The sequence below is a fragment of the Miscanthus floridulus genome, chromosome 14 (genome assembly GCF_019320115.1).
Source record: "Miscanthus floridulus cultivar M001 chromosome 14, ASM1932011v1, whole genome shotgun sequence".
NCBI classification, from domain to species: Eukaryota; Viridiplantae; Streptophyta; class Magnoliopsida; order Poales; family Poaceae; genus Miscanthus; species Miscanthus floridulus.
The window spans coordinates 49,200,393-49,219,475 of NC_089593.1; the positions used below are offsets into that span (position 1 = coordinate 49,200,393).

The 19,083-nt window shown below is 43.2% G+C and overlaps 1 protein-coding gene across 1 annotated transcript; it reads right to left on the minus strand.

The window, feature by feature from the left end:
* Positions 1–820: 820 nt before the first annotated feature.
* On the minus strand, positions 821–17,412 carry LOC136505966 (E3 ubiquitin-protein ligase UPL1-like). The gene is made up of 17 exons (XM_066501096.1): positions 17,229–17,412; positions 16,902–17,049; positions 13,647–13,742; positions 13,358–13,561; positions 6,748–13,246; positions 5,397–6,472; positions 5,013–5,306; positions 4,716–4,923; positions 4,342–4,598; positions 3,993–4,264; positions 2,581–3,691; positions 2,350–2,496; positions 2,169–2,249; positions 1,866–2,091; positions 1,641–1,780; positions 1,394–1,500; positions 821–1,288 (listed from the first exon to the last, which is right to left on the minus strand). Exons 2-17 carry the CDS (start codon positions 17,016–17,018, stop codon positions 1,186–1,188), a joined length of 10,938 nt encoding a protein of 3,645 aa, XP_066357193.1. The 5' UTR covers positions 17,019–17,049; positions 17,229–17,412; the 3' UTR covers positions 821–1,185.
* Positions 17,413–19,083: the final 1,671 nt, after the last annotated feature.

Sequence of the window (19,083 nt, forward strand, 5' to 3'; positions counted from 1 at the left end):
GGAGCACGTCGCTGGGAGCGCGACGGCGGCAGGGAGTGTGCCGCGGCGGCGGCAGGGAGTGTGCCGCGACGCTTGTTTTTCTCCACGAAGAGCCGAAGACCGCAGGAGACGACGAAGCGGCACCAGTACGAACTAAGAAGATGCGTTCTTTCTTTTCCAAGGGCAAAATCGGAACATGGTAAAAAATGAACTAGTCAAACCAACGTGCAAAGTAACGGAACAGTAACAAATGGTATATAGCTGTAACGTTGTAACCTTTTGATGTTAGATATCTAAAATTGAATCTTTTAATGGTATATATCTAAAGATGCGTTCTTTTGATGGTAAGATCCAATTTTCCCTCTTAGTTTTGGTCTTTTTAGTTGCAGAAGTTGCACGAAACGGTAATCTTAGTTTTGGTCTTTTTAGTCGTAGAAGTTGCAAGTTAGGTGGTGACCGCATAACGTGTGCATCCCATTACAACGCACGAACATGTTTGCTAATATATAAAATAAAGTGTTAATATTTATAATATATAATTAGCAACATTAGATAGATCATTCAATATATTTTTTATAATAAACTTATTTAGAGAGATAAATATTAATAATATTTTCTATAAATCTAGTCTGGTTAAACATAAGAAAATTTAATCAGCACAAACCAGGACAGAGCGTAAGTGACAAACAATGACGGAATGAAAGAAACAGACGTGTAGGGGATGGACAGGATGGGTAGAGGGCAAGATAGACGAAAGAGTGAATTTTTCGCTGTATAATATTAGAAATAAATAGGGTTTTTCAATTTACAGTAGTTTTAACAGATTAGGCGGATATAATACTTCAGCGTAAGATGACTTGCATTTGACATACTGTTTGGTTACAACTTACACCAGTCTATGAACGAAAGGCAGGGAAAAAACTTCGGAGCAACGTCCAGTGTAAAGCAAAAACTACGAACGGGCGACGACCGAAAGAAGCTAAAAAAAGTAATGAATATTATGAACACAAAATAGTCGCTATCTCTCAACAGTACCTCTCCCACGGACATTCTTCTATCCTGGACATGTTCTCCCCGGCCATTCCTCTCATCACACACATAGAGTTCAGAATGTGGCAAGGAACAGCACACGTGCTGCTCGCCTATTGCAATTCTCAGTATCTGTACAGATCTCACGGCTGAGCACGGACAAACGAGTATGACTGATTAACCAAATCCAAAACCTTCATTTGCTTCGTGGATTGCCAACAGTAACCTCTCCTGGAGCTGCTCTTTGGATGTGTACTCAGGCAAGTCTAGTTGGTTAAAGCTGAATTCAGCAAAGATGGCCTGGTGTCAGTAAACTAGACAAATAATGGTGACTGCAAAATCTTTCACGGTAAGTGAAACGAAGCAAAATAAGCAGATAGGTTACCAAGTATGAGCTGAAGGCAGATGGTTCGTGCTGCCGTAGGCCTTGTGTATCTGAAACCTTTGTGGCCCAGAGATCCCTTGAAGTGCACTAAAACCTTCCAACGGTACCTACAGATAAACTCAAATGGTAAGCACAACACATAGTGTGGCACCATAGATTCCAATGTGGCAGTTAATAAACTGTAAGCTTGCTAGAAGTGGAGACTGGAATGACAATCCAGAAACTGAATCAGTACTGCAAGGAATACCTTTGAAGTGCCAGTGACGAACTGGAGGAACCGAGCTTTGTCTTCCTTGCTGAACCCCTGAACGATTTCCCAGAACCACTGGATGACTGGAGAGGCTATGCTGTAGCCAGAATATTCTGTATTTGCTTTCAAATCGTCCACTAAAAGCAATATAGATAAAACAGGTCAATTAGATGGATACATAACTAGACTAACAACCCTAAACCATATATTTGCAACACTTACAGTCAATATCTGGAAGACCACTAATCAGAAGTTCAAGCTCTTTGTCGTTGAAGATAGATATCAGCTCCCGTGGAATGAGTTCATTAAACCCTTCCAGGAAGGCATTAATCTGAGGCCTGATTGCAGTGGTCAATCGATGCTCTGCTACACGGTCGACATATTCATGCTTATTCTCCTCAGTAACCCTGATGTTACGCCCTCCAGGAATCAACTCACAATCAGTGACCTGCAAAGATAACTTAGGACTTAGATCATAGAAAAGATTAAGACCACAAATCCTTGTGACACAAGCACAGCAAATACCTCTGCCTTCTCGTACAATATCAGTTTCTCTTCGTCTGCATCCACGCTAAAGGTGAGATCCAAAACATCACTTATGTCATTCTACAAACAGAACATAGAGAAGGTTACATCTGAATGATCAATTGTCAACAAAATTACAAGGAACATGCCGCATAACTTGTGTAAGTAGAGTAAATCATACCTCAAGCATCCATTTCAAATTCTTGTAGTACGCAGGATCGATGGCTTCAATGTCATGGTATGTAACCTTGACTCCAAGTATGTGTTTGTAGAAAGATCTAGTAAAATGGGCATCTAAAAGCTGACCGTCGAAGAGAGCTTTGCCAACCTGGTGTAATGTAAACTTCAGAAACTAGAATAATACTCACATTATGTAATATACAAGCACATAAATAGGAGCACCAGAACTCACCACTCGTCCAACAAATTTGAAGTATGAGAGGTGCTCAGTTTGATACACAGAATTAGGATTCGGTTGAAACGTCAAATCATTCCCGACTGTCGTAAACAGAAGGGCACCCTTGTCAAAAATGACTCGTGATAGCGACTGGTACCATTCCCTTGTCAGCCCACCAGCATCAATTCCTTCTTCTCCTTGAAAATGAACAGTGAGTCTACCCTTCAATTCCTGAGGGGAGCGCATCCTAAGCTGATTGTAGGAGTCCTCAAGAATATATGCACGACGCACAGAAATTCTAACAGGACTATGATGATGATGATCATACTGGTGCTTGATTTTAGACCGGAAATATGCACGTTTATTATCAAAATCAATCAGGCGAGGAATTTTCAACATCAGTGAGAATGACTTTTCCAACAATCCAGGGTTTTGACGGATGAATGCATTCAACAATCTTCTGTGCTTCTCTGAGAATTTCACAAAAGCATTTTGCTTCTCATCAAGACTGGCTTGACAAGTAGATGATCTCTGCCCACCACTAGATGTTGAAGCATCTTCCATATCAGAAGTTGAAGCCTCTTGTACAGCATCAGGTTGCCCAGGACGCAACTTCTCACATGTCACGAAAAATGATTCTATATATGGTAATATGTTTTGAGTTCCGGCAGGCAATGGAGGTGCTACTCCTGTTGTTAATGTAGCTGGACTTGCAGAAGCAGGACTAAGATTTGATGCATACTCTGAAGAGCTTTCTATCTTGCTTATGCAGTTGCTCAATTCCAACCACAAGGCATCCAGTGCTGTGTTAATTTCAGAAATCTGGGAAACTGCATCTGAATGGTCCTTTTCAGCAGGCTGTTCTGGATCCTTTCTCTCTTGAAGAGTAGTGACAAGAGAGCTCAAAGCCTGCACAACTCTAAGAATTGCAGTACCATTGGCTGATGAAGAGCTAAGAAGAGCCTTTTCAGAATTCTCGTACAAACGAAGCTCCTTCATTGCACAAAGTGTCAAGTTTTGCATTGAACGTGCAAGCTCGTTTATGAAATGGCAACAGAAGAAAGGGGCCAGAGCCACAATCTTTTTCAACACTTCACCTACAAGGAGATAAGCGCTGTCCGATAATCTGAAAATGACAAAAGGGCCATCCACCATCACATTAGGTAATAAAAAAGAATACAGCGAAACAAAAAACTGATGTAAAATAATTTGATACAGTATAAAACAGAACAAAAGAACAGAGCATTGTTCTCATATTTTTTCCTTGAACCACAAAGAAAGTAGAGCAGTTTTATAACAGCCAAAAAGGTTATGAAAGTAGAATGATCCAATAAAAAAAGGTACACCAGAGGCAGATTATGAATTAGCAAACAAGAAAATAATAATTAACTGTACAAATCACTGAAGAAAATCATCCACACACATACCCATCATGCGCAAGCAATGAACATAGCAATCTAAGCTCTGGTTGGGGAAGACTTTGCAAAACAGCTTGCAAGTTACTTTTGTTGTCAACAGCAGGGGCTTTGCTACCATCCTCTGGATTCGACTTTGATCCATATGATTCAGAAATGGAGTTATCTTTACCATCTTGCACTGCATTCTCAGGTGCAGATGGCTTCTCAGATGATGCTTCTAGCTTAGCTTGATTAATTTCATTCTCAGCGCTATGCATGACAACTTCAAGAAGGTTTAGTAACTGCACATGTTACAAAATGATAAGAAAAATGCGAGCCAAAATGTTAAATGAAATACCCAAAAGAAAAGATAGCACACCTGTTCAAGATGAGCTACACTTCTCATATAAAGTGGCTGATTCAACAGAGTTAACAGAAGAACAAGCGCAAAGGCTTTCCGTTCTTCATCATCTTCTAGGAGAACAGCCTTGCCACGCCTATGATCATGTGCTTCGGGGCGACATCTTGATGGGCAAGGGAACTCAAGAGCGAGCAAGAGTTTAGCAACACTTGGATGGCTTCTTGCCAAGTTTGTCAGCGTTTCGAGCACACGACGTGAGACTAATGGAGGAACACCTATTTAAAGCAACAAAGAAAATCCATGCATTAAAATACATTGCAAATTAAAAGACCAGAAAATTAGGCAATGTAACCTGCTAAAAGGAATGAAGAAAGATGAAAACACTTAATTACCATCTGAAGATTGAGGACGTGAATATGTGATATTTGCATGGCATCCATACAACCTAAAGGGTGGCTCAGGTGCATCTATTGATTTCTTTGAAAAACCCTGCAGATCAAGCATAAGCATGTCCACCAGAATTTGAACCAAGGCCTGTCTGCTATCCCGATGAGTACAAAGGTTCACAAGAAGCCTCTGCAGCTGACCCTTGTATAGAGGCTGTAAATAATAATGGGAGAAGCAATTACATTAAGTATTCCCAGCATTCCATAAAAACACAGAGCGCATAGAAGAAACAGTACTATTACCTGAACAACTCGAAGTAACCGAATAAGAGCTTTAAGGGCATCTTCATCAACAAGAGGAGCACCTTCAGTCTCAATTGGCTTGCTAGTTGATCTGGAGGGATCACCTGTGTTTCTATCAAGTCCTGCTGCCATTATGTCACGTCGGGAGGACTCACCTCTCCTGTTCCTGGAGTTCATACCAAAAAGGGAGCTACTGTGATACCGATGAGCAAATCTCTCCCTTAACATGTTGGCCTCAGCAACTAGTGCAGGCGTGAGTGTAGCTAGTAGAGTGTCAGGAGATGTCAAAAGCACCTGCAATTAGAATAAAATATGTAAAGAGAACATAATAAAACAGTTAGATAAAATCATCTGAAATGGGACAGGAATTGAAAACAGCTATACCTCTTCCCGAATTTCTGAAGGGAATGTTGCAATAATTGAAACAGCATCCATTTCAACTGGCTGTCCTTCTATTTCTTGTGATTGTTGTTGTATCCTTTGAGTACGTTGTTGAGCTAGCACCTCCTCTCTTATATCAGAGGGAAGTGCAGCAAGAAATTCAGGATCAATATCACCATCATTCTGAGGTTGGTCATTAGAAGTCGGAGTTACTTGATTTTGACGTGAAGAAAGAACTTCAGCTCGCAAGTCCTCAGGAAGAGCCTCCAAAAATGTAGGATCAATTGAGTCAGCACCTACCGCTCTGATAGGCTCCTGATTCCCCTCACTAGCATTCTGGCCAGGTTCTTGGTCTGGATTTTGAGGAACCTCATTAACACTCTCCAGAGACATATCTCTACTGCTTACTGGCACAGCATTTCCAGACAGCCTCCGTGATCGAGCAGCTGCTTGAATATCACCCAAAGGTAATCGTTCTGAGGCCCCTGAAGTTCCATGCCGGTCACCATCATCATGCCCTTCAACACTTCCTATTTCAACCTCTAAACTTCTGAGGCTCTCCCCTAAAGTAGCACCACTGCCACTGCTTGCTTGGCTCACTGCTTCAACATCACGTGCTATAGCGTCACTACGCTCATACTGCATCTCTGTAGCATGCTCACTTGCATTGGACACATCTCTTTGAAGTGTATCACTGTCAGGAGGTGCAGGGCCAGCACTTTCTGACAGATCTACAGGACTCACTGTATTTTCACAGTTCTCATTTTGCTGAGCTGGTGCTACTTCCCTTGCCTCAGCATCTGATCCACGGTTGGGCTGGTCATTTTCTTGAGTACCACCAACAGGTGTTCTCTGGCCATCAGGTTGTTGAGTGGGCCGCCTCAAATGAGAGATCAGCAATTCTTCAATGCCTTCAGGTACTGCAGGGGCAGCAGATCCATTGCGTTGTGGACCGTCATCTAGCCACATATTAAAGCGGTGTCCATTACGTCCACTTCGCAAGCTGCGGAATATAGCATCCAAACGGGAGGAGCTACTTTCATGGTTTCGATCAGAGAAAGCCATCTCAACAAGATTCTCTGAAGAAATAATAATAATATGAATCAATCATGTATGCAAGACATGACACTATCTACATACTACTACCAGTATCAGGCTAGGAGGATTAGGCAAATAACAATTCTCTGAAGAAATAATAATAATATGAATCAATCATGTATGCAAGACATGACACTATCTACATACTACTACCAGTATCAGGCTAGGAGGATTAGGCAAATAACAATAGCAGGTTCTTGACAAATGAAAAATGCAATTTGGGATGGGCGTAGGTTGTAATGGAGGTAAGAGATACCTGGCTGCCCTTGATGTGAAAAATTCAATGTTGAAGAAGGCTCTTCAAGAAGTGGGTGATCAAGAACACCATGATCACTAGCCCTGCCAAGAAGATTGTATATGGAGGTACTTCGGCCTTGCCTTCTTGTACCAAAAATGTCCAGAGGCATCACACGCAGTGTATCCCCAGACAAATTGTTGGTCCCACCAAAAACTTCAATGTGGTCAAACACATTAATGCCATTAATCCCCTCCTCCAGGCGAAGGATGACTCCTTCCTCGTCCTCATCTTCATCATCATCTTCTTCTAGCAAATCCTCGTCAAATTCTTCTTCATCCATTTCACGGTCTTCCTGATCTGTGTCAGGATGAGACATCTGATGGGCATCATCTTCCTCCAGATTGTTATTCTCCTCATCTTCGTCTTCAGCATCTTCATCAACCTCCTCACCATCTTCTGCAGACATATCTTCATCAGTGTCCTCGTCATCATCAGTCATATCATCCTCTCTATTGCGTGGAATTTCAAATCTGATTTCCATTGTAGATTCATTACCAGTTCCATCTTCAGCCATCTCATGCATAAAATCATCTTCACCATCACGAGCAAAGCCACCATCCATATCACGATCATGATCCATCTCATCTGCCACTGAATCTGAACTTTGTGAAGTTTGGACAGCATTAAACGTTTGTCTGTGATCAGTAACCATCTCTGTGTGCTGAGAAGTCATGTCAAGAGCCTGGAATCTATTAGATGATGAATTCACATTGTTGCTGTCAGAAGCAATCTTTGACGAGTTCTCTCCTTTTCCATTATCTGCTGAATGAACATGTTCCTTACTGACGAGTTCCAGGGCCTTAACAATAGCAGTAACAATCTTTGCAGAATCAGAGTGATCCAAATCAAGAACTTGAAGCATTGTCGATAATGAATGAACAAGACCAACTTCAACAAATGTAACTGTGGATTCTGCTGACAGCGAGGAGCCAGTTGGTGATCGTGCTGACAGAATATCATTCAGCAAATCAACATACACATTCATCCTTGGTACTGGGGCTTTGTAAGCTGCAGACGAGTCGGTGAAATCAAGAAATATACTGCAGATTTCAGAGAAAATCCTTTTTCGGGCCTCTGCAGAACGAATAGATGAAGCCACCAAGAACTGATTAGCCCTTGTTGCTAATTTATACATCCAATCTCCATCACTTTTTCTCTCTTTCTTTTGCCTTGTAGCATGAGGAAGGAAATGCTGCAGGATATGGTTAAAGATTCCACCACTAATTAGACCGGCACTTGTTCGATTTGGACCATGCATGTTGCTCAGATCAGCATCATGACGAAGAACAACTTGAATGGATGATGCGTAAGTTAACAATACATCTGTCAGCAACTTAAGGAAAAATGCAGTTTTGGCAAGGGATGCAGTAGACTCTTGGATAGCATGCTTGCTCTCTTCAGGTGGGACAGACACAGCTTTCCCTTTCCCTTTTGCAGAACTGCAGTCAATATCCATGTCTGAAGATAAGGCAGTACCAGAGACAACATCAGCTTGATCCTCTGGACGAGGTTGCGGAACAAAGGACATCACCAGATCTAAGAGATGCTCTATAACAGTGACAAAACTTTGTGGTGGCTTACGGTGAGATTTCACATTTCTTGAATTCAAATCAGACTGTTTCCCCTGAGCATTTGCAGGAGATCCTGCAGCTGTGTCCCCAGAAACTACCTTAGTGACTGCACCTGTAGCTTTATCTTTATCAACTGACTTGTCCTTATCTTTCTCCTTGCTCCTTTCTTTCTCACGGTCCTTTAACAGAACAACATATGGTCTATCTCCAACCATCTCAATCTGGCACACAGACTGGGCAGCTTTCATAAATATCACTGGGTCCCTATACACGACAAATGCCAAATTCTGGACAAAATTGCGTGGGGTAACCCTGGGATTTGCATGTCGATTAGCAGCTGTGACAAGACTGTGACGTATCTCTAATTCCATTGCTTGCTGAAGGGTGTGAGGGTCCTCCAAAATATGACGAATTATTGTAGAAGCCACATTGTTGAACCCAGAAAACAAACTACTTGTCGGCAATGATAGCAATGCATTCAGACCACCAGACTCAAGAAAACATATAGCAGCTGCATGGACTTTTGTCAGTGTTGCAGAGAGCTGAAGAATAGCATGCATGGAAGCTGAAGGCAACTGTTTTTCTATGCACTTGCAACAGATCTTCAAAAGTTGATACTGGTCCTCCATGTCTAGTAACCCAACACTAGACAAGGATTCTGAATCTTTTTTCTTGCTGTCATCAATCACAAGTGATGTTTTTGTATTTGAGTTATCCCTTTTCAGGACATCTAGCTCTGTAACATCTGGCAACTTTGGTTCCAACTGGAGCATCTGATCAACAGAAAGGAAACAGGAAATTACCCAATTAGGAACCTCATTCATGCCACTTTCCCTAGGTTCCAACTCCCAGCTGCAAAGCAGATCCAAAGCAACCTTCACAAATCCTGCCTTTGAGGCAACTTCACGGGCAGCAGTATCTCCATGGAGAATCAAAGCAACAACATGTAAAAGAGCAGACAATGCAGTATCATTTGAAGGCTCAGATGCCACCACACATTGTTTCAGATTATCAATCAAATATGTAAGCACCTTTACTCGGTTTTGGCCATCATTCTGTGAGCTGATAGTAACAAGCATATCCCTGACAGGGAAAGCTATTGCTTCCTTTGTCTTAAGTAGCTGAAGACATGAATGTAACATCTCGTCTATAGGAGGCAGCTGAACCGTTACTTCTTCCAGCTCAAGATCATTGGACCTACTATCTCCCTCTTGTGCAGGTGTATCAGAATTCCCAAGAGACATTGCAAGCGCCCGAGCAAGTTCATCATCCTCCTCTTGCGGTTCCTCGGGGTGTGAGAATAACCAATCAGTTGCTATTTCAACACTGTTTGTTCCAACTTGTCTTAATGCTTCTTCAGCCCTGGCGCGAGAAAAACCCATCTCTACGATCAGTGAAATTGCACTCTCATCAGGAGGTGGACCAGCTAAACGAGCACCACCATTGCCAACAGTGTTTTTCACTTCCACCCCAGAGCAAACATGCCTCATGATGGACATGACTGAACTAATAAACTCTATGTTGCATTCTGGAAACTGGGGATGGGCCCAGATGGGAAGAACTGTCTTCAACACCTTTGACTGAAGTAACTTCATGAACCTCTCAGCATCTTGAGGAAACCTTACAGATCCATTAAAAATAGGCTGCTCAAGTAATTGTCTAGTTGATGAAGAGAGAATAAAAGATGAGGTCACAAGATGATCCATAATTGCCCCATAGCTGGTGAGGGGACCGTAGATCCATGAAGAATCCATCTCCTTTCCATCCTTTCTGGTTTTACTATCCGTCTCCATAGGTGAAGACGGTGGCCTGCTCATTGTGAAGAGCAACTCACTGGTGGCCTGAAATGTGGTCAGGATGGCCTGAATGACACCACGGCAATAAAATGAATTCGCCATAATTGGATTACAGGATTCTGGCCGGTCTAATAATATCCCATCAACAAATTCAACTGCCTTTCCAAGATATCTGCATTTTGTGGTAACAGTCATCTCCCTCTCAGAACTTACCGAATGTCCTTCAAAGTTGAGGTGCTCCAACACAATAGAAGCAATATTGTTAGCAACAGATATAACAGATGGGGATAGGTTTACAGGACTATTCTCCCGACGAGATGTAAGAAGCATTGCTTTACCAAGCTCCATAAAAAGATGGTTGATATGGTGGGAGAGAGATCTCATCATGTCAAAGCAGGAGGAATGCTCAGATTTTTTCTTGTCCACTTCTGATCTTGTGCTGGCATTTGCATCAGATGAACTGGAAGACTGGTCCTGGGAACTTGAGGGCAAACCCAGGCTAGAATATCTATCAGAACCAACTCTCTGAGAGTCACTAGCTGCACGGCCAATGTCTCGATACATATTAATAAGATCAGACACTTGAGACTCTATGTTCCACCCAGAACCCCTTCGCCTTAAAATTGGATCAAGATATTGCCTGAAAGAAGTGTATCTGCTATCACCAATGTCGCTGGCAGACAAGTCAGGCTGCTGGGCTTCAGATGTGGAAGAACCACTTTCAGCGTCGATCTTGTTTTCTTCAAAAAGCGAAATTTTCCAAAGCACTTCCCGGTGAACTCGCCCAATATCTTCCAGGACCTCCCTGCTGGCATCGCCAAATTCTGAGAGCAAAGCATTCATCCAGCGATTGTCTTTTGAGGCAGCTAGGAATAGCAAAAATTCAACAACAAACAAAGATGGGATCGATCCTTTTTCAATCTTGGTCATCTCAAATGGGTTGGAAACTTTACCAAGTTCCCCCAATGCACTCTTCAAATGCTCCATTAAAGACGAGCAAAATGCACGTGCAAGTGGAGTAGAGTGATGCTGAGTAAATCCCTTGAACACCATCGTGCTATGCAAAGCAATAGGCATCCCTCCAGATGACTGTGTAATGCTAGGCCTCAACAAGAGTGTCAAAAGAGCATGTAGACCTCCCTTTTCTACAAATAACCGGCAGGTTTCAGAGTTTTCCATTGTCCGGTGTACCAATACCATCACATGGAAAATGCTCAGATGAGAAAACTGTTCATTATTACTGCCACCCACACTGGAGTCCATAGCACTAACCAAATCACGACCTTCAATATCAGTGTCCATATCTGTTTTTTCTTCCAAGATGGCTGTTTCATTGTTTCTATCTTCCTGAGATGAACTTAGTTTATTGATTACTTCAATAATGATGTCAACACCAATACTTCTCAGGGATTGCACATGACGAAGAAGCTCTTCCACTGCATTAGCTAGAAGGACCACGCCCTCATTCATTGGTATCAAGTATTTCCTGCTAGTGAAGGTATCTACAAGAAATCGTAGTGCTGAAGTTTCCCTGACAGCTTCAAGTCCTTGGTTATTGAGGCATATTGCACCCAGGCCATTAGGAACACAGATAAGGGCTTTACAAGATGGTATTACCCCAGCAGTCACTGATGAGAGAAAAGCATCTGGAAGACCAAGTTCCTTCAAAGCAGGAAAGCATGTAGGATCTTTATGGATTATTTCGCTCATAACAGTAACTGCTGAAAAATAAATGTCACCCCCAAACCTTTCTACATTCTGAAATACAAGGGAAAGTGAGACAGGTAATGAATTATCTTGGGAGCTTTGAGAACGAGCAGGATTCCCAGAGGAATAAGTAGCAGACCCCAAAGCCTTGAGCAAAGCTTTAATCAATCGCTTCTGGGAGTACAGGTGGTCCTCTTCTGATTTAACTGCATCAGTAACCATTGAATTATGTCCATCAGCTGTACCAATAACACGCTGCACTTCTACATGTAACCTCTGAGACAAAAGCTCTACGCCACCCAAGTCTTTGAACAGAGAAACAGCAGGGCTGCTGTACTCCATAAGCTTTTGGAGAGTCTTCACTGCCAAGCAGACAAGATGCATATGAGAAGGATCATTATCTCGCAGAAGAGGCAAGAGAGGAGGAACCATCCCTGAGCCTCTAACCGTTGTCCCTGAACTTGATGAAGACAGTACATGGAGCAGAAAAAACTGAAGAAGGGCATCAACAATTAGAGGAGATGAGGTATCATTCGGGCTATTGAGTGAGAATATTGCTTTCTGCAAGACACTGAGCAAGACCATACGATTTCCACCAGCAGAGATGATACTTGAGCCACTCAATATCCTAGCACGCTCATGAGATGATGCATATGCTGCCAGCTGTGCTCCCAGTGCTAGCATAGCCAGTGCACGAATGGGCCCAGGAACAGAATCTTCCGACCGAACAAGCCTGATTAACTCGTTTATGTATTCTGGTTCATTTGTAAAGAAGTATGTGAGTTCATCGTGAGCATCACTGGATTGCACAAGAACAATGAACGAAAGAAGACTTATGCGGCTATAGATCCTACAAGTCCGTGCGGAGTTGAAGGCACGGGCATATCTTATCCTTGTAAGCAATGCAAACCTGTGCTCTGGGGGCACATTGAACTTGTCCACACACTGCTTCAGTATGCTCAAGTCATCCTCCTTCTGAAGATGCATGTCTGGAATATGTATCACACACAAATTAGATGACTTGCCCTTGTCATTAGTTTGGTCAGGATACTGTGCAGGACCCAAATTATACTCAAAATGAAGAGTTGAACCAAGACGATGCTGTGTGCCACCATATTTGTTCTCCAAGTCTACTGGGAACAAGGAAAGGCCCCCCTGCTGGTTTCCTTCATTTGCCACAACACAAGAATATATGCCTAGACCTTCCTCCTTGCTGCCCCATCCTTGGGCCAATGATAGAAGATGGGTGTTTATAGATCCGCAGCTAATTAGCTTTCCATTCATATGCAACTTTGAAGGATTTATTTTGACCAAGGCAACAAGAGTTTCCAAAGCTGCTACAACTATCTCAGGGTCTGACGATGCCAGGAGAAGCTTAAGATGCTGACAAAGAAACGGAAAAGAATTAACACAAACTGAACAAAAAAGCATGGATGGTTATATTACACATATTATAAAGAACAGAAACAGGTAACAGCAAAAACAAAAGCTCACCTCAAGACCAGTAAAATAACTTCTGTTCTGGCAGTTCTCCAAAACAATCTGCATAACTCTTAAAATTTTCAAGATGGCATTCTTTGGCATAGGGTCAGCCTCAGTCATATCATCAGATAAAAGAAGATCCTTCCGAGAAGAAATGTATGTCTTGAAATATGTGTCAAAATGAATAAATAAAGGCTTCCAATGGTGGAAATTTCCCTGTTTCCAAGTACGTAAAGTAAGCTACAAACACGAAGGAAGCAAGTGAAAAACATAAGATGGGTTGTCCTTTTGAAAAGTTCACCTTATTGAACTCCCAACGGAAGCCTGATAGTGGTATGGCAATGTCATGTAGTGGAATATTGATGACTCGATCAATAAATGCTTTGACGTTTGCAGGCTACAATGCAAACACATGCAGGATAATTCATCATCAAAGTGTTGTTTTCACAGGTGCACCAAGGATAACGAATGTGGAACCAAAAGAGGAACGCTCCCCAAATAATTGGTAAAAGTAAGTAGAATTTTGCAGTAAAAAGCAAGTTCCGTCAACAACAGTTACAAATCAGGTTTAGTACCAACTATAATATGCTATCCACGTCTCACAACTATGCACGGTCATGTTTCAGAATAGGTATCCAAATCACATGCATAAACCACATTGTCCACAAATCACCTTGAAGAACATGTGGCAACAAACTGATCATTGTCACCAGGAAACCAGAAGTAGATGTGACAGTGTTATAAAGCCACCAAACTGGGAGTAAAAATATCAAATCGTGATATGTTTTACAATTGTTCCACAAATTTATCAGAACTACTGGCATCAACCAAGTTCATACAGACCCCAACCATAATATTGCACTGTACGGCATCTGCTATGACTCAAAATTATTAAGGGCGTACCCAGTGCAGAGAGCTCCCGCTCTGTGCGGGGTCTGGGAAAGGGTGTTAGTAGCAAGTCTTACCCTCGCCGGTGCAATGCGAGGAGACCGCGACTCGAACCCGGGACCTCCCAGTCACAGGCGGTAAGACTCTACTCTGATAAATAATTGACTAAGACCAATAAAGAATGCTAAATGCCCAAAGAAGAACAGACCCATAACACAAAGTGAGAAAGGAAACTAAAACTCATTAAACCTAGAAAAGCAGCAACTGAAGGACATAGGCAGATAGAGAGCCAACTAAATCAGAAAGTAAAACCTATGACTGACACTATAGCATCATTACAACAGAACACCCTTGAGGACAAACGACTTCACAAAAGAACTAAGGCCACGTTTGGAGCCACTTCTTAGGGGATTCTGGTTGAAAAAAGCGAACTAACTCCCCCAAACAACATGCTTCTGAACATGCTTCTTCCGCCCGCAATTCTTCCCCCAACACCTTTTGCACACGAGCGGAAGCCGCTGGCTGCGAGTGCTGGGGAAAATCCCACCGATTGTGAAGTTTCATGTTCCAATATTGCGCATGAACTTGGTAGGATTTCCATCATTGCAATCACATAAAAGGCTTACCACACCTTTCCCCTACCATTCACTCCAATTGCTCACACTAGGCCACTCGCAGGGGTGCCGCATCTCCCTGGCGACTCCATTAGTGTTCGCACCGCCAAGTTGCCCCACATCGCCAGCCACAGCTTGACCTAAGCTGTTGCACCCAGCTTCAGATTCGCCATCCCACCGGCTAAGGAAATGCCAGCACCACTTCCATCGGCATCTGACCCCTCACTGGTGACCGGTGGCTGCCTATCGTGAACCTCCAGATCCAGCGACTCCGTCCAGCCCTCAACAAGTGAGATCGGCCAGCGACGCCCACAACCGTGACTTTGCCGCACCCCGTTCAGCTTTCAAGGTATATGTTCTTGCTTTTTTCACGTCTCCATTGAACATCCTCTCACATAGGTGTTGTTCTCCTTTGAAAAAAGAGCTGGCAGTGTTCCAAAAGGCGGCAGACGGCACGGTCAGTTGCGAGTCGTGACTTGTGCGGCCAAGCTGGGAGCAGCGTGAATTGATAAGGTGGGAGGGGAGGTTAGGGATAAGGTTTGCTCTTCAAACTTGGGCCTGGGCCTGTTTTCATGGGCCTTTCTATATAACCCTTGGCCCACTGGTCTCCTGTTTCTTCTTTTATTTTAGATTAGACTTTTAGAGGTAAATATGCATGGGTATAAAATGCCTTGTAAACACCTAGGCGCACCTAGGATCGTCTAAGCTCTAGGAGAGGGTCACCGCCTAGAGATCACCTAGCGCCTTTTGTAACCTTGGATGCCGGTGATGCTTGATGAACCATTAATGATTGGATCTGTGCGTTATTGGATTTGTGGTTTGGAAATAAGCTTACGCACTGATGTATTCATATGCATATATTTCTCCTCCCTGTCCTACTGTGTGCTACTAATATCAGAAAGACATAAAATGATTTGTTGCAGTATAAAATTGCAGATGGAAAACAGCAAAGCAGCAAAGCAATGTGGGATGCAGGCCAAGACAATATTTTCATAGATATTTGCCTAGAAGAAGTAGTTGCACGTAATATTGGATTTGGGAGATGTCTGAATACAGTTGGGTTCTCTAACCTGGAGGCCAAATTCAACGCACGCAAAACAAGAACTATTGTCGCCTGCATTTAAAAACTAAATGGAACTCCTTGGGATACAACTATGGAAATGGAAGAGAATGAATTTGAATGTCTTTGGCCTCAAGAGAGATCCTACAAGTGGTAGTACTTGTTGGTGATGATTGGTGAGATGAGTAAGAAACAGTATGATCTATTCCAGTTCTAACATCTTGCATAAATATATGAAGCTATTGACATGTGAATTTGTTGTGTTTTTTAGGTGCCACCAACTTGTTTTAAGTATTGACACACACAGCTTGAGAATGAAAAAAAAAAGCTACAATTGTTATTTGATGGCTTAATTCGTTTTTTTTATCCCTTCAAATCTGATTTTTTCTTGTGAACTTGTTGATATCAGATTTGGTATGTAATAATATCACGTGAGTGGCAATTCAAATTAATTCATGTTGTATTGGTATGCAAAATTATACTGTTTTCACTTTAAAGTAAAAAAAAACTTATAGGATTATTGGTCCAAATGTAAAAAAAAAGGGCAATAAATGGTTTAGCCGCTTATTTATCAACCAAACAAGTCATCATCAGCACTAAGGGCATTCATGTCATTACAGACTCATGACAGACAATTTCTTCAGGATAATCAGTGTTGTCAAAAACATAGATTCAAGCTGATTCTCTAGACAGCCAGAAAAGCTCTACAAGAAAAGGTTGTTCCAAACAGGGCCTAAAGCAATAGAGATTCTACCATCACCACCTAGTCACAAACATGGCACCTCTTCAAACAGCACTAACTACCAACCCTAAGAGAGATCACAAGCGAGCCCACAACAGATAAACTAAACCCTAACCTGAGATACCAATAGACGATTAGTTTTATCTAAAACCACGAAAGGCAAGTCGCCCGTTACAATCAAAACACTAGAACGAAGGACGGCAAGCAAAGCAGCCCGGATGCGGAGAACGGGGAAGAGAACAGGGGACTCACCGGCTCAGACTCGACCTTGATCGCAGGTGAGACGGCGCGGCTCCCGGCAAGGATCTGCTGCAGGCGCAGCGGGAAGTTGGCTCTATGAGCGGCCATCGCCGCCGCCGCCGCCGCCATCTCCGATCGGAACCCCTTACCTGCTCGTCACCTGCAAAGAAAAACAAAAAAAAAACAACCACCAAAATCCATCAGCGAAAATAGGATAAGAATCCCCAATAAAAATCCCGCGAAAACCCTAGACCGCCAGGTCCGATCGCCGACCGCCAGGGTCGGGGAGCGCTGGCGGCGTGGCGGCCGGCGGGGTGGGGAAGCTGTGCGCGCGCGTACCTCTAGGGTTTTGGGCTGGCGGGGCACACACATCGGCCGCGGAGGAGGCCGGCGGAGGAGCGAAGGGGTGGGGATTCAAAGGCGGCGACGTGAAGGAGAGAGGGAGAGAGGGTTGTGATTGTTGTTTGGGGGTGAAGATGAAGAGGAAACTTAGAGAGTTGGGTCGCTTCGCTTTTTTTTTCTGAGGAAGGGAAAGGAAAGGATGCGCACTTGACGCAGTAGGTCACGGGCACGGCGCGTGACGGACAAGGAACTACGAGTTCTGTTTGGCTGCGGCTGACCGACGAAACACAGGTTTGGTGTACACGTATCTGTGTCTACTATCTTTTTCTTAAAAAAAAGTCGAGAACATATTCATAATATAAACTAATATGGTATGGTATTTTTATTTACGTGTGGCAATTCATATATAGTGGAGATCCGTTCACTGAAGCTGAGGCCAGACGCGCTGTGTGCGCCATGGCCGCGGACAGTCCCCGGGTCCCGACGGCATCGGGCTCAGCTTCTACTCGGCGGCATGGTCAACGGTAGCTTGTCGCAGTTTTATAAATCGGACTAATAAATTTATATAATTATCGTGCTATTTTAGGAAGACGATTATAGTATCTAAAAGACATAAAAAATTATACTAGTTCAGACCGGAGCCCTACATTCGGTCTCAAAGATGATCAAGTGCATGTTCCTTGCTTAAAGGCTCTGAAGTTCTTACAATACCTATACAAGAATGGTGGAAGAGATAGGAGATCTAGAACTAAAAGATGGGTTGCCTGAAGGGAAGCTTCAGGTGTCCCTTCTATGGTGTAAGAATGAGTGAATGAAAGATGGATCACCCTTCTATAGTATTGTCGGTGCGGGACCCACCGGATACCCCGCAAAGAAGGGAGAAGACCTAGTCTAATTAGGATTCCTCTCCTATAATCTTAGTAGCAGTATTACTCTATAATCCTAATAGGAACTCTCATTGTAAACCGATTAGGATTCTGGCCTCCTGACTATATAAAGGAGGGCAGGGCTCCTTGAATCGGGAGTTCAAGATAACAATTGTACAACACAACACTTTATAATCAATCCAACGCAAAGACTAACACCGACTAGACGTAGAGCTATTACTCGATCAAAGATCGAGGGCCCGAACCAGGATAAATCGACTGTCTCTTGCGTTAACCGTCGAGTTCTGCATACGCTGAAACCCGAACATACTGCCCCGGGTACCCCCGTGGCAGGCTATCGGTGGTCAAACATCGACAGCTGGTGCGCCAGGTAGGGGCTTTTGGCGACTTTGCATCCGAGAGCTCGATGGACCTCGACAATATGATCTTCTCGAAGGGATCGACCTTCATCTTCGGTTCATGGATCTGCGAGGTAGGCGACGATGGCAAGCTACAAGGCCATCTCCTCAAAGATTCAGATCATCATCAGGACTTTTCCTTTTCGGCGACAACGACAGATCAGCTAACCGAAAGATTCGCACAGCTCATAATGTCCAACCCGACTCAGATTCCACGACTTTACGCATCCGATTCAAACTCAAGTTCCGCTTCTGAGACGAAGTCTTGTCCGAGTTCTTTCGGAAAACCAAGTTTTTTTCTGACAAAGCTCCGGAATATGACGTCAACCTATCAAGAATACTACTCGGAGTACACTCAGAATACTTCAAAGAAGTCAGGTCCTCTTCCGTTCGGACTACACAACGTGGCAACATCCTATCAAACATGCTGCGAAGGATCCACCTATCCAGTCCTTAGAATGCCACTAAAAGGAGCCCATGAAGGTCTCGTTTTAACCATAACATCTTAAGACTGCATCGTTCACTAGCCAAGCACCGTTCCTGAGGATGACGGCACCCAACTAGTCG